The sequence below is a fragment of the Cervus elaphus genome, chromosome 15 (assembly GCF_910594005.1).
Source record: "Cervus elaphus chromosome 15, mCerEla1.1, whole genome shotgun sequence".
In the NCBI taxonomy this organism is placed as follows: Eukaryota; Metazoa; Chordata; class Mammalia; order Artiodactyla; family Cervidae; genus Cervus; species Cervus elaphus.
The window spans coordinates 5,961,709-5,978,363 of NC_057829.1; the positions used below are offsets into that span (position 1 = coordinate 5,961,709).

Genomic DNA, 16,655 nt, shown 5'->3' on the forward strand with positions numbered 1-16,655 from the left:
TTGGGACATGAGAAAATGCTTATAATATTTTATCAGTAACATACACAAAATAAAAAATATAACCCATTTATTTACAGCTATGTAAAATATATATATAGTACATAAAGTGTGCACATGCATGATAATTATTTATCAAAACAGTGAAATTAATGGAATTATTATTTTTTGAATGCCATATTTACATTCATTACCTATATGTAGAAAAACTGGAAAATACAGGTAAGCAAAATGAAGAGAATTAAGATACTTAGAATCCACCAGTGAGTTTTGCAGATTTTGTGATTGTCAACTCTCATACTTAAAAAATAATTTTGTAAATGAAGCTTGCTTCTGGTAGGTAGTTGGCCTTTGAAATTAATGAGTATATCATTTTAAAAACTTACAGTAAAGTATAACATATCTGTGATCATTATTTTCACAACCATTAAAAAAAATCCTGATATTCTGACATTGTTTAAATAGAACTGTCTTTGATCTGAAAGTTTTATAACTCTGTGGCGTATTTGTGGACATCCTGGATCTTTCCTGAGCTGATTTATACTAAAATTATTACTCAGATTCCAGTGATCCAAACTTGTGAGTTTTACCTGAGACAGAGCTGAAAAGCTTCAGATCTGTAGTTTAGTTCTTTCCCTTGATGACATACAGATCTAAAATAAACAAAAGTCCTGAGTGAACCACCAAGTAGCCAAATGAATGGAACACGCAAAGGCCTCCCTGCTTTCAGAGTGTCCATCTCAAATATGGAGGTGATTGTGGCATTGAGAATTTATATAGAGAAATTTGCCATTTGGGGAAAAAAATTCTTCCCTGAATTGCCTCGTTTCACTTGAGAGGTGTGTAATCTGTCCTTTTCAAATGCTACTGGAATTACATATGCAGTGTTTGGAGAAGGATGTAGAAGTAGTCAGAAAGCAGCTTGAAGTCCTGGTCATGTCTAACTAAGGACTTCAGCCAGATAATTGATAGAGTTGAAATGGGTAGTGTTGAGTATACGCAGTAATGACATGTTTAAATAGTGTATGAATGATGTGCCTGTATGTAAATCTTTTGTACTTTTTTTCTCTCACAGGGTAATAAGAGATTTGTTTTTAAGTTGTAATGGAGTAAACCAAATAATTGAATTAAATTACTTAGATGGTATCCGAAATCACTCACTAAAAGCTTTTGAAACTCTGATAATCAGCCTAGGGGAACAACAGAAAGATTCTTCAATTCCAGGTATTGACGGGATAGACCTTGAACAGAAGGAGTTGTCATCTTTAAATGTTGGTACTTTGTATAACCAGCAAGCTTATTCAGATTCTCAGAGTCTTAGTAAATTTTATGCCCGGCTGAAAGATGCTTATCCAAAGAAACGGAAGTCTGTCGTGCAGGATGTTCATATCAACACAATTAACCTCTTCCTCTGTGTGGCATTCTTGTGTGTAAGTAAAGAGGCAGAATCTGAGAGAGAATCAGCCAATGATTCAGAAGATACTTCCGGCTATGACAGTACAGCGAGCGAACCTTTGCAACACATGCTGCCATGTTTCTCTCTCGAGAGCCTCGTCCTGCCCTCTCCCAAACACATGCACCAAGCAGCTGACATCTGGTCCATGTGTCATTGGATCTACATGTTGAGTCCCATTTTCCAGAAGCAGTTTTATAGGCTCGGTGGTTTCCAAGTGTGCCATAAATTAATGTTTATGGTAATACAGGAACTGTTCAGAAATCCTGAAGAGGAGCAAGGGAGAAAGGAAGGAGATAGAAACATGAATGAAAATCAAGATTTAAACAGAACTTCTCAACCTGAGATCACTGTGAAGGAAGGTTTATTAGCTTTGACTGTGAAAAGTGACCCCACACCAGCAGAACTGAGTGGTCTGAAAAAGAGTGCGGACCGTTTAGGTAAATTAGAGTCAGAACATCCTTCTTCCATAAATGTGGAACAAATTCCAGCTGCGGAAGCTGTTCCTGAGGAAACAAAAATCTTTATGAGTCGAGAAAGCGAAACCTCACTTCAGGGCATACGACTTTTGGAAGCCCTTCTGGCCATTTGTCTTCATGGCACCAGAGCTAGTCAGCAAAAGATGGAGTTGGAGTTACCCAGTCAGGTAAGAACTTACCTTTCATCTAACCATCGTGTGATGTAAAGTTTTTTTAAGTTCTCATGTAATGCTATTGTCATTTTGTTTTTCCAAAGATTCTGAGTTTTGAGATGCTCCTGTATGCTTAGCACAGTACCAGGTACTGTGGTGGGCACAGAGGAGTACACGACCCCATTCTTGCCCTCAAGAAGCTTAGGGTTTAGTTTGGAATACAGAACCCACGTGACAAAATTTACCAACCCTGAAAGGCATTAAATACACCTTAAATGTCAGATGTCAGATGAGTAATAATGGGTAGGTAAGTAAGTGTTAGTTGCTCAGTCGTGCCCAGACTCTTTGCGACCCCATGGACTGCAGCCCACCAGGCTCCTCTGTCCATGAGATTTTCCAGGCAAGGATACTGGAGTGGGTTGCCATTTCCTTCTCCAGCTGTTGTATTTCAAAGTCCACACTCAGCAGTCTTAGTGTGGTTCTGTCTGGTGCCCTGCCCAGATCCCCAGCCAAGCTGATCCACCCGTGCACCATCTGCTGCAGATGTTGGCTGCTAAGGACTCACATCTGCGCCCGTCTCCCAAGGTGTGGGGTGCTGAGAGCCAGTGACTGACGGGGATGGCTCTGGGAGTGGGGGCAGTCTCTGTGGTGCAGTTCAGGCTCCAGAGCTTCCCATGGAATTGGGCTGGGGGTGACACATTTATTCTGAAACCACATCTTTGCCTGGATTCTTTCCCCAGCATATTCTATATTCTGCCTTCCTCATGCCTTTACAAAATTTCCCCTGAGAGCAAATCTCAGCCAAAAAGGAATGCTTAGTTTCAGGCCCTGCTTCTCAGGAAACTTCAAATATGGCAGATCCCTTCTTTTCTTCTTGCGTGCTAAGTCACTTCAGTCACGTCCAACTCTTTGTGACCCCATGAACTGTAGCCCACCAGGCTCCTCTGTCGTTGGGATTTTCTAGGCAAGGATACTGGAGTGGGTTGCCATTTCCTACTCCCTCATATCTTGTCTGTGTGTATCTGTGTCTCCCACTGGACAGAGTTAAGGGAGAAGTCGATTTCCTATCCATCCTTATGGCTTCATCCCCTAATAGAAGGACAAGCAGTGAGAGTTCCCTTCCAGGACAGATAGGAAGGAGTAATAAAGAAGGGAGGAAGAGAAAAGAATTAAAATACAAGCGCTTCTTAGTCTTAAGGAATCACTAAGAAAAGGAATTAGTAAAATCTAGAAGTGGTTAATGAAAACCTTGAAGTTTCAACTAATCATTTTTTCCCTGATACAATTAATTTATGATACATTGAAATTCAAAAGCAAATAAGATGAGTAAAGCATTGGATAAATTAAAATATTAATCTTAATTGTAACAGGAGGATATTGTATAAGCACTGGATATTTGTAGTCATTTTAATTTCATATCAACTACAAATAAATGGGCTAGCTTTTACTTAAGTAAATGTTAATTTATCATTTGTTTTCTCACTGTTTATATTTTTTTTTCTTAAAGCATGTTGATATTCTTAGTTTCTTTGCTTTTACCTTAGAACTTGTCTGTGGAAACTATATTGCTTGAAATGAGGGATCATCTTTCCAAGTCAAAGGTGATGGAAACAGAATTAGCAAAGCCTTTATTTGATGCCCTGCTTCGAGTTGCACTGGGGGATCATTCAGCAGATTTTGAGCATGATGATGCTATGACTGAGAAGGTATGAATAACATACAGTTGTGTTGTTGTTGTTTGGGTGTGACTGGCAGAGGCAGAAGTGTGTGGGTCCAGAGTGCAACACTGAGATGTGGTTAGAACATACGGGCCAGGATTTGGTCAGGTGAGTTCAATGGGTCTGTCTCCAGCCTCTGGGATGGATTGTATTTACATCTCATAAAACACAGGAGAGCAGTGTGACATGCTTTTCTTCACCTAATGTGGAAATTTACCAAGAATTGCTTCCAGTAAGACGGAAAGTATTATTTGATGTCTCGTATATAACTGATAGTTTATTAAGTAATGATGCAGGGATAGTGATGCTCAGCTGTCTTCTTTGTCTTGTCTGATTCTGTAGTGATATGGCTAATATATGCAGAACTCTCTTCTCACTTTATTTTTTTTCATTTATTTTTATTAGTTGGAGGCTAATTACTTTACAATATTGTAGTGGTTTTTGTCATACATTGACATGAATCAGCCATGGATTTACATCTCTTCTCACTTTAATTTTAAATCACTCAACATAAAAATGACTGGTCCTTGCATAGAAAGAAGTCATGGTTTTTTAGTTGTTCATGTTAACTTCATTTTCTAAAAGAACAATTTTAATTTTTTCCATGAAACTGATATATACATACATAGTTAATTTACCTCCCCTTTCATGTTTCTTTTACTTTTGTTTACCTTTTATCTTTGTGTAACTTCTTTTTCAATTCCTTGGTCTAGACATATTGGCATTTTATAATCTGCCATAATAGTTTATATTACTGTTTGTCATAATGTAAAAACCTACTAAAATAACTGCTAATGTCTTAGTCATATTACTGAATCATATTACTGAATTGGTTAACTGGAAAATGTTAAAATACCTACCTAAAATGTCAGAATTCATATATGTAAGTTAAAATACCTACCTACCTATTTAAAAAAAAAAAGATTATTCTTCTTTTTTAAATGTTGCAATGATAAAGTACTCTGAGCTTCTTTAAGTGTGTTTTTTTAAGTGAAAATATTATTAGCATTTTTATAAGAAAAGGAAAATTTCATGCCACATGATACTGTACAAGGAGCTAACGCTGGAACTCTTTGATTTCAGAGATGCTTGTATGTAGACAATTGCATTCTGGAATCTTAAAATTAGTTTCTTTGAAAATTTTTCATGTCTTTAGTTATCTAATTTATGAAACACTTTATAAGAACCTTTGGAAAAATCTTTTCTTGAGCAAATATGTAAATATAATATGCATTTATTTGCAATAAGTTGTAAGAAGTATAATTCCACCTCATTGTGGTTTTTAGTCATCTATTATATAACGAGAATGAAATTTCTTAGACTTACTTTTCAGTAAAACTGAAATGACCTATTATTTAATTTGTTACGACATCTATTTTTTGAGGTGTTAATCAACTTGAGAAATTTTGGAGAATTATGCTGTGTGAATTTCATAATGTATAATGGTTAATATCAGTTACTAAGATTTTTTTCTTAAAATACTGAAGCTGTCTTCAAAATGACTTTTGAGTAATAAATATCTTATTTAAGAAAAATGAACAAACATTGCAACTTTTGCCTTAATTTAATTATACTGGTCTTATAGAGTCATCAGTCTGAAGAAGAATTGTCATCCCAGCCTGGTGATTTTTCAGAAGAAGCTGAGGATTCTCAGTGTTGCAGTTTTAAACTTCTGGTTGAAGAAGAAGGTTATGAAGCAGATAGTGAGAGCAATCCTGAGGATAGTGAAACCTGGGATGATGGTAAAATATCACTGAAGTACTTATGACTCAATTTGAAAGTCAGACTATTAACTAGCAAATGGTTCTTAATAATATCACTTTCTACTGCCTTACATTTGTAAAGTGTATTGCACCATTATTTTATTTGATCTTGACAAAAAATTCTGGTGTTCTTGTAAGCAGTTTGAAAGTGAAAGTGAAGGTCGCTCAGTCCTGTCTGACTCTTAGTGACCCCATGGACTATACAGTCCATGAAATTCTCCAGGCCCAAATACTGGAGTGGATAGCCTTTCCTTTCTGCAGGGGAATCTTCCCAACCCAGGGATCGAACCCAGGTCTCCTGCATTGCGGGCGGATTTTTTACCAGCTACCCACAAGGGAAGCCCAAGAATACTGAAGTGGTTAGCCTATCCCTTCTCCAGTGGATCTTCCCAATCCAGGAATTGAACCAGGGTCTCCTGCATTGCAGGCAGATTCTTTACCAACTGAGCTATGAGGGAAGCCCCTGTAAGCAGTTTAAGCAGTTTAAATCAATGAAATATATTTTTGTTATCACAAACATTGATGGAGTGCCTAAGAATACAGGGTAGAAGAAGTCTCTGCTTTCATATGTATTCTAATGGAAAAGACAAGAAATATCAGAAATAAGCAGTATGAAGAAATAAAACAGGGTGATGTGATTGTGATTGGGTGGTCAAAGAAGGCGTCACTAAAGATGTGTTTGCATTGAGGCCATGATAGAAAGGATCTGTCCAGTGAACATTGACAGAAAGAGCTTTGAAGGCAGTTTGTTACAAAGATTAAGTAATACAAGGAATACAGACATCTCTTTGTGGCATCCAAGAATGCTGCAGCATAAGTTTCTTAGTTCACCACAGCCCAGCTTGTCCTTGAGATGGAAATGACATTGCATGTGATCCTTTGTTTCCAGGCCTAAAACTTGAATGGAGTAGAATGGAAGATATGGATTGAATAGAGCCAGGAGATTTCTGGGAGGGCTTCATCTTTCTGTTTGCTGGTCTTATGACTGTGCCAATACTGTTAGTCTTCACTAAGTTCGCAGTACTTATTTTCTTCAGTGGTTGTTGTCTCTTTCAAATTGAGTGAATAGGAATAATCACTGATGTCCTACTTAAAGGGCTTTGATGGACCCATAGCAGGTGTTTTTGGGTTGTTGTTTTTTTTTTACCATAAAGAGAGTGAAAAGAACAAAAGAACAGCCACAGATTGAAAGCCTCATACATATATATTCATGTGACTTACTTGATTTGTTAAACAAACTTTTTTCCAGATTTATTGAGAAATAATTGATATACATCACCGTATAAGTTTAAGGTGGTTTGATTTACATATATTGTGAGAGGATTACCACAGTAGTTTTAGTTAACATTCACTATCTCATATAGATACAATACAAAGAAAAGAAATAAACATTTTTTCCTTGTGATAAGAACTCTTTTAGTATTTATTCTCTTAACACCTTTCCCATATATCATACAGCAGTGGTAACTATAGTCACCATGTTGTATGTTACATCCCTAGTACTTCTTTATCTTATAACTGGAAGTTTATACCTTTTGACCACCTTCTTCTACTTCCCACTCCCCCTTTCCCCCTAAGCAGGTGCTTTTGAAAAATGTTGCTACAATAGTGTCAGTTTTATCATAGTACACACATGATTTCATAATGATAGATGCCCTCCTTTTTCTAAGTTTGCTCACTAGATCTTAAAGAATTTTGGTCCAGGTAGAAATTTATAAATTTCTTACCTGTATGAACTTTTTTTTTTTCATTTATTTTTATTAGTTGGAGGCTAATTATTTTACAGTATTGTAGTGGTTTTTGCCATACATTGACATGAATCAGCCATGGATTTACATGTGTTCCCCATCCTGAACCCCCCTCCCACCTCCCTCCCCATCCCCTCCCTCTGGGTCATCCCAGTGCACCAGCCCTGAGCACTTGTCTCATGCGTCCAACCTGGGCTGGCGATCTGTTTCACACTTGATAATATACATGTTTCGATGCCGTTCTCTCAGATCATCCCACCCTCGCCTTCTCCCATAGGGTCCAAAAGTCTGTTCTATACATCTGTGTCCCTTTTTCTGTCTTGCATATAGGGTTATTGTTACCATCTTTCTAAACTCCATATATATGCATTAGTATACTGTATTGGTGTTTATCTTTCTGGCTTACTTCACTCTGTATAATGGGCTCCAGTTTCATCCATCTCATTAGAACTGATTCACATATGAACTTTTAAAAAGAGTACAGCAGTTTCTTAAAGAGCATAACAGTTAAATTTTCTAGAATGTAGTATCGGTGAGGCAGTGTCTATATCCCAGTGATAAAAAAGACAAAGTATAAAATTCATCCAACCAATAGCCAAACCTGCTGTTTTCACAGAGATATAAGCAAATGAACTACCCTATGATTTAGGTATTTTGGCACCAGAAAGTTTGGGATAGTACTTTTTTCCAGTTGTCTCAAAGGAGTGTGTTAAGTATGCATCACATGTCTATAAAAATTACTATTGATAGTACTTGTGCTTCTGGTGAAGATCAAAATTACTTTTAAGGCTACTCATTTATCATCAAAATAACCATAGGACTTGATTATTCAGGATAATTATTGTAGTCAAAAATCCAGTAGTAGGAAAAGATTTTGTGAGCATCTTCTTATAAATAGCACTTTTGCCACTAGATCTCCTAAGTGATGAATGAGATTTGAAATTTTTTTCAGTGCTTAGGAAGGGAATAAAAATAACCTTTTCTTTTTCTCCTTTTAGGGGTAGACTTAAAGCCTGAAGCAGAAAGTTTCATTGCATCAAGCAGTCCAAATGACTTACTTGAAAACCTCGCTCAAGGGGAAATAATTTATCCTGAGATTTGTACGTTGGAATTAAATTTGCTTTCTACTGGTAAAGCTAAACTTGATGTGCTTGCCCATGTATTTGAGAGTTTTTTGAAAATCATCAGACAGAAAGAAAAGAATATTTTTCTACTCATGCAACAGGTAAAAGATGTATTTAGTTAAACATGATCAGTATTTATCACACACATGCCCTAATTACTCATCTCTTTATTTATATATAGCCCAACTTGTCTGAAAATTGAGATGATTACTTACCTTTTATAATACTTTATGGTATGTTTTTAGTACAAGTAATAGTCTAAAAATCTGCTTCCATAGTTCTCCAAAGTAGGATAAAAAAATCAGTGTTGTCATTGGCTAACTATAAGAATCCTAGTGTATTTCTGAAAACGAGTAATATTTTTTTAATTGCATTTAATTTTTATATATGGTCATTGTTTTGAAAAATCAGAAAAAACAGTATGAAAAACAAAATGAAAATTACGTATAACCCTACACATAGCACTCTCTCCACTTATTTTAAAATATCTAGATATGTACATACAGTATACTATCAAGTAATTTATTATGATATTATAGTTTCTTCATGCTTTCATGAGGTAAGAAATTTAATTTCTTATTTTTTGTTTTTTAATCTTCAGGGAACTGTGAAAAATCTTTTAGGAGGATTCTTTAGTATTTTAACACAGGCTGATTCTGATTTTCAAGGTGCGTTGAAACTTTGGTTTTAAACAATAGCTTTGAAATAATTTTATGTGACATGAAGAGTTGACAATAATAGCTTCCATTGCCATAGTGCCATGTAGTTTCAGAACTAGCTTTATATGCATCATCTCTGCTGTTTCTCAAACCAATACAGTAGATGTAGTTATAAGTATCTTGAATTTCTAGAGAGGAAAATCTAGATTCCAGGTGATCAAATGAGTTGTTCAGGGTCATGTATTTAGAAGTGGCATTTCGAGACTGTTCAGTTCAGTCGCTGTGTCGTATCCAACTTTTTGTGACCGCATGGACTGCAGCACGCCAGGTTCCCTGTCCATCACCAACTCCCGGACCTTGTTCAAACTCATGTCGCTTGAGTCGATGATGTTATCCAACCATCTTGTCCTCTGTCGTCCCCTTCTTCTCCTGCCTTCATTCTTTCCCAGCATCAGGGCCTTTTCCAATGAGTTGGCTCTTCACATCAGATGGCCAAAGTATTGGAGCTTCAGCGTCAGTCCTTCCAATGAATATTAAGGATTGATTTCCTTTAGGATTGACTGGTTTGGTCTCCTTGCAGTCCCAAGGGACTCTCAAGAGTCTTCTCCAACACCACAATTCAAAAGCATCAATTCTTTGGCACTTAGCTTTCTTTATTGTCAAACTCTCACATCTATACATGACTCCTAGAAAAACCATAGATTTGTCTAGATAGACCTTTGTCAGCAAAGTACTGTCTCTGCTTTTTAATATGCTCTCTAGGTTTGTCATAGCTTTTCTTCCAAGGAGCAAGCGTCTTTTAATTTCATGGCTGCAGTCACCATCTACAATGATTTTGAAGCCCAAGAAAATAAAGTCTCTCACTCTTTGTATTCTTCCCCATCTATTTGCCATGAAGTGATAAGACTGGATGCCATGATCTTCATTTTTCGAATGTTGAATTTTTTTTAATTAATTAATTAATTTATTTTACTTTACAAAATTGTATTGGTTTTGCCATACATTGACTTGAATCCGCCATGGGTGTACATGTGTTCCCCATCCTGAACCCCCCTCCCACCTCCCTCCCCATCCCATCCCTCTGGGTCATCCCAGTGCACCAGCCCCGAGCATCCTGTATCATGCATTGAACCTGGACTGGCGATTCATTTCACATGTGATAATTTACATGTTTCAGTGCCATCGAATGTTGAATTTTAAGCCAGCTTTTTCACTGTCCTCTTTCACTTTCATCAAGAGGCTATTTAGTGCTTCTTCACTTTCTGCCATAAGGGTGGTGTCATCTGCATATCTAAGGTTATTGCTGTTTCTTCAGGGAAACTTGATTCCAGCTTGTGGTTCATCCAGCCTGACATTTCACATGATATACTCTGCATATAAGTTAAATAAGCAGGGTGACAAAATACAGCTTTGACATATTCCTTTCCCAGTTTTGAACCAGTCCATTGTTCAATGTCTGGTTCCAGCTGCTCTTTCTTGCGAGACTGTAACCCAGTGTAAAGGATTGCTGCTCTGTCAGGTCTTACTGGAGTGCCTACTCTCTTCTTTGTGCTTTCACAGACATTTGAGAAATTCATAATGAATATATAACATGGTCATGTTATATATACTAGATAGAACCTTAGAGTTTAGCTGTAGAAACCTAAATTTAATTGGAGGATTAAGGCTGACATACACAAAATGTTAATTTGCGCTTGTCACACATTTTCTCATGGTTAAATTCAAGTTATACATTTTGGGCAGGCATACCTCAGTGTTTCATATCCAGGGGTTCATGATATCTGTATCTTAGCGATGATGATGTTGCCTTTGATCACTTGGTTAAGACAATATCTTGCAAGGTGCTTCCATTATTAAGTTTCTATTTTCTCTTTACAATTAGTAAGTATCTCGTGGGGAGATAACTTGAGACTATGTAAATATCCTTTTTTTATCTTACTTTAACCTACTCATTTTAGTATCCATTGATGATTTTTGACCAAAACAATTAATATGGTGGTATTTGTCAAATAGTAATTTTCTATTTCCATGATTCCTTCATTTCTTAATTGGAATTATACTGTAAGGAAAGCCTTCCCTTCTTCTGCATTTACTTAATTATGGCTATATTTTTATATATTGTGCTGGCACTTAATGGGCCTTTTTGATCTAAAGACTTATTTCTATCTTAGCTCTGAGAAATTCTATTTCATTATCTTTTAAAATAACAGCTTTATTGAGGTATAATTCATGTACTTGAGATATAATTAATACACTGTATAGTTCACCCATTTGAAGTATACTGTTTACTGTCTTTTAGTAGATTCACAATTGTTCATTTTAAAACTTTTCTGTCACCCCAGAAGAAAGTTTTACAGAGAGTTTGAGCAGATAGTACAGAAGGTACCTAGGTTAACATTAGTATATTTGCTATAGTTAATGTACCTATATTGTTACATTGTTAACTAAAATTCGTAGTTTATTCAAATTGCCTTCATGTATACTTAATGTACTTCTGTTTAAAGATCTTATCCAGGATTCTCATTGACTTTTGTTATCATACCTCTTTAGGTTCCCTCTTGGCTGTGACAGTTTCTTAGACTTTCCCTGTTTAATGACCTTGAGAGTTTTAAGGAGGACTGATCATGCTGTCTTCCTACTAGAATTTGACTTTTTTTCCATTGTGTATCTCACTGTAGTTTTTATTTGCATTTCCATAGTGATAAGTGATGTTGATCATCTTTTCATGTGCTTGTTAGCCATTTGTATATCTTCATTGGAGAAATGTCTATTCAAATCATTTATGCTTTTTAAAAATGAGGGTGTTTCTTTTGTTGTTGTTGAGTATTAGTTATTCTCTGTATGCTCTAGTTATTCTCCATATACCCTGCATAGCAACTCTTCTGCTGCTGCTTTTCCCCTTGGTTAGGCAACTCAGCCAGTCTGCAGACTTTACAGTTATAATTGGTAGCCCTAATGTGTACATCCTGCCATACATCTCAGCTTTTTGTTGGCAGAATCCATTCAGTTTCTTTAGAGAACAGTTAACAAGTTTGGGGCATAACGGTAAATGATGAGTTATCTGTGCTGTATACTCATAATAAGGGAGAGAGGTGCATGTTCACAAACAAACCTTTTATTAATCCCTGTGCTTGCAGCCCTGTTCTTACTTTCTCCCCAGATTTTGGACAGATTGGCTCTCCATTCCTCTGACCGCCTTTGTAATTCAGAGAGATCCTAGGCTGCAGCTTTCTCTTTTATCTTTCTATCCTTTCATCTTCAGGAAATATTTTTAAATCTCTCACTTGATGTGCTCCTAGTGCCCACTGTCTCCCCTGCTTTTTTCCTATTATGGGTTTCTTCCTTTTTGTTATTCTGTACTTTTAGTCCAGTGACTTTTGCGGTGATAGACAGAGGTGTGTATGTGTGTCTCTAGTCCCCCATTTTGAACTGGAACCTATTAGTTTTGAACTGAAAAAAAAAAAACATCCACACACATACACTTAACTTTGATCATATTATTTTCTTACTCTAAAACCTGTAACTGATTCATGTTACTTACAGGATAAAGTCCATGCTATTTCTTAGTCTCATTGCAATTTTCTTTCTGTGTTAGTTCATGGCTTCTATAAAACATTTTGCTGAAATAGGACTTCTGTTCTTAGGTTTTATATCAGAATTATTTTGTCATATCCAAAATGGAGGTAATATTTATTTTCTAGGACTTTTTGTTTAGGATAAGCTGAGATAATGCATGTAAATATACTTTGATCACTGTAATATATATGCTATATATATGCTACAAATATTATTCATTATTTTACTTTCAGATGTTCTATGAATTTGTGTATTATACATGTAATATATAGAGCATATGTAATATATATGTTACAAATAATTCATCATTTTACTCTCAAAAGTTCTATGAATTTGTACATTACCAGTTATATTTCATACTAAGCCTCATTATAGAATAAAGTGTTCAAACTAATCTTTAGTGATATTTAAGTGTTTTCATAATTGTTAATATTTCTACTTCTGTTTGTATCATCTAATTTTCTCTTTAGAAATTTATAGTTATAAACTAAACATCTTCAACATGAGAAGGTAGCAGACTATTTTATAGTACCTAACAGTGTCAGCTTATTTAAGAAATACTGTATTAATTTATGCTTCTTTAAATACCCTTATTTTATTTTGAGCTAACCACTCTTTCAGAAAAGTGGTTTTGTTGTTTTTTTGTCAGCTGGTTAGTTGGTTTTCATTAGTGATACTGCTGTTTCTTCAGCAAATATTTGGATTATTAGATTAATTGTAATCCATTTAAGATGTGACAATAGTATTGATATTTAATTTCTTTCAGTGAAATTGTTTTTTCAGTTCCTTTAATTATTGTATACTGGCTTTAATTTTTCCCCTTTCTCTTTCTTTAATTTAGCATGCCAGAGAGTATTGGTGGATCTTTTGGTATCTTTGATGAGTTCAAGAACATGTTCAGAAGAGCTAACCCTTCTTTTGAGAATATTTCTGGAGAAATCTCCTTGTACAGTAAATATGCTATAATTTGAGATTTTTTCACTGATGCCTAATAGAATTTTTTTTTAGAAATCACTGAGCTCCCTGTTTTGATGTGGTAACTGTTACACAGTCAACTTCATGTTATTGTTTGTGAAATTCTCAATTATTTTATTATTTATACAATTTAAACTATTTCACTTCTGTTTTGGCAAACTAGATATATCATTGGGGTCATAATCCCTTTACCTGATTCCACCCCAAGTCTTTGTGCTTCAGAAATGCTGAATAATTTTAATTACTAAAGATAATTATGAGTAATGATAACCATTTTGAAGGTTATCCTTTTTTTAGAAAATTATTATTCACTCTTCATTTATCTTCTATCACTTGTCAGTTGGTGCAACTTAGTGATTTTTAGACGCTTCTTTGCTAAGAAGCCCATTTTTATAATGAAATCGTGACTCAAAGCTTAAGCAAATAAAACAGAAAGCCTTGGAGCTACTTTCTTTGAAGTAGGATTGGAGAATGTTCCTGAGCCCTGCCTGTTTCACCACCCTACTTGAGCCTTATAGACCCCGAGGGAGCTCTGTGGAACATGAGGTCAAAAACCACTAGTGCAGACAATTGAGAACTGACTATATATTTACGGGATGTTTCTGTTCTATTTTTCTGAGTTCATTTATCATAGTAATCGACATTAGATGTTATTTTATGAATGGGTAGGACATTGTACTGGGTTAATCTTCTCTATTTTTTTTATTAGTCTCCTTGGTCATTGCTTTTCCCTTTAATTAAATACTTGTTTCCTCTCATCTCTTTTGTACATTCTGTGTTCCAGTTTAACCAAAAACTTGTAATTATAAATAAATCTAAAAAAGATGGAAAAGTTTTATTTGATTAGGGAAAAGGCATGTAAAATAAGGTGGAAAGTAACTGAGCACTCAATTTTAGGAAGTCAGTCTATGCCATAAATACCACTCAGAAACTTAAAGAATTTGTAAGGTCTCTGGTTCTATCCCTCATTTAAAAATAATTGAGAGAAGTAACTGTAGTGCACTTGGAAATAAACACCTTTCTTTGGTAGACATGATTCCTGATATAATCACTGTATTTAATTTCTAATACTTAAAACCAGCTCAGAACTTTTTAGGCTTGAACCTTTTTAAAATCTTCTAAATCTGAAACAAATTAACCACAAGAGATTATATGTTTTAAGACTGAAATCTCTTTCATATTTTGAAAAGTGAAAGTGAAGTTGCCCAGTTGTGTCTGACTCTTTGACACCCCATGAACTGTAGCCTACCATGCTCCTCTGTCCATGGGATTTTCCAGGCAAGAGTACTGGGGAGTGTAGCCTACCATGCTCCTCTGTCCATGGGATTTTCCAGGCAAGAGTACTGGAGAGGGTTGCCATTTCCTTCTCCAGAAGATCTTCCCAACTCAGGTATCGAACCTGGGACTCCTGCATTGTAGTCAGACGCTTTACTGTCTAAGCCAATATCTTAACACAAAAAAATGACAATTTTAATGATATAGTAGGTAGGAAATTATTTAAATAGAAATGCTGATATGCATATGTGTATGTTTGTATTTTTTTTATAAGCTGATTTTCAAGATTATTATGTACCTTGTAACATGGCTGCAAAGTTTTGTTTGGTTTTCTCTTCCTTTAGGAAATTCTTCTTCTGGGTATTCTGAAAATTGTTGAAAGTGACATTACTATGAGTCCTTCACAGTATCTAACCTTCCCTTTACTGCATACTCCAAATTTAAGCAATGGTGTTTCATCACAAAAGTGCCCTGGAATTCTCAACAGTAAGGCCATGGAGCTATTGAGAAGAGCGCGAGTGTCGCGGAGTAAGAAAGAGGGCGACAGCGAGAGTTTTCCCCAGCAGCTGCTTTCCTCTTGGCACGTAGCCCCGGTCCACTTGCCGTTGCTCGGACAGCCACACCTGTCAGAAGGTTTCAGCATTTCCCTGTGGTTCAATGTGGAGTGTATCCATGAACCTGAGAGTACCACAGAAAAAGGAAAGAAGACGAAGAAAAGAAACAAGTCACTGATTTTACTGGGCAGTAGTTTTGATGGAACAGGTATGACGACAGCATTATCTGTGTACTAAGACTTTTCAGGTGGCAGTTCTGGTTGAGCACTAGGAACACAGTGATACTCTGACTTACTGTCCACACGTTCTTCATGGAATGCCTTAGTGATGGTAGGTTCTGACGTACCAAAGCCTGAATGGTCGGACAGCCTTAAACACCACTTTCTTCTGTACTTTTGCTTAGTGTGGGTGGGAGAGAGGGAGTATGAGGAGGGAGGCTGGTGGACCACCACATACGCAACTGCTTTGGGGTCACCAGCCCCATTTTCTGCCTCTGCCGTGGTCCCATTACTGGGTTAGGGTGGCTCCTGATATTTGAAAAGGAAAGCATAGAACCCTGTAGCTGCTTTTCCATCCTTCTCTTACCTGTTCCCTGTCTCTTGCCATTCCACCTTCATTTCATCTCCTTTCTCTCTTGTAGTTCAAGCTCTCCTTCTTATGCTGTATCTTACCTCAGTGCCTCTCTCCTAGTTCCTGTCACAGACTGTGTAACTGCATCAGCCAACTTCCAGAGTGAGAATAAATTTCATTCCAGTTCTTTCTACAGCCTATTGAATCACTATTTTGTGACTATGAAACTGCTAGGTAGAAAGAACTTGTTAAAAAGCAGTTTTTGGTGGTAGGAAAGTGGGCTATTCTTAGGGTCTGTGGAATGAATGAAATGACTGAGCCAGAGGTTTGGGGGTTGATGATTATCGGGAGGTGCTGGCCTCTATAACTCTTCATTCCACAGACTTTACACACCCCACTAGAGCCTCTGCTTCAGGACACTAGACCTTCACCAGTATTTGATCTCTAGGAACATCTTCTACCACTGACCTACAGATAGAAAAGAAAACCTTAATGACACTGTCAAGACTGAAGGGTGGGAAATGTCACCTGGTATCCACAGTTGGAGCTCTGAATCTACTTTTCCACAGACATATTTCCCAGTTAGTAGCATAGCATACTTAGGTATTTTTA

At 36.4% G+C, this 16,655-nt stretch overlaps 1 protein-coding gene across 3 annotated transcripts in view; it reads left to right on the forward strand.

Moving 5' to 3' along the window:
- Positions 1 to 16,655, forward strand: part of LYST (lysosomal trafficking regulator) — a 177,038-nt gene that overhangs the window by 53,193 nt on the left and 107,190 nt on the right. For all 3 annotated transcript variants that reach the window (XM_043924934.1, XM_043924935.1, XM_043924936.1), the window contains 7 exons: positions 1,073 to 2,096; positions 3,626 to 3,787; positions 5,385 to 5,541; positions 8,309 to 8,535; positions 9,036 to 9,102; positions 13,511 to 13,620; positions 15,264 to 15,681. In XM_043924934.1, the coding sequence (XP_043780869.1) occupies positions 1,073 to 2,096; positions 3,626 to 3,787; positions 5,385 to 5,541; positions 8,309 to 8,535; positions 9,036 to 9,102; positions 13,511 to 13,620; positions 15,264 to 15,681 (2,165 nt within the window). The remainder of the gene's footprint in view (positions 1 to 1,072; positions 2,097 to 3,625; positions 3,788 to 5,384; positions 5,542 to 8,308; positions 8,536 to 9,035; positions 9,103 to 13,510; positions 13,621 to 15,263; positions 15,682 to 16,655) is intronic.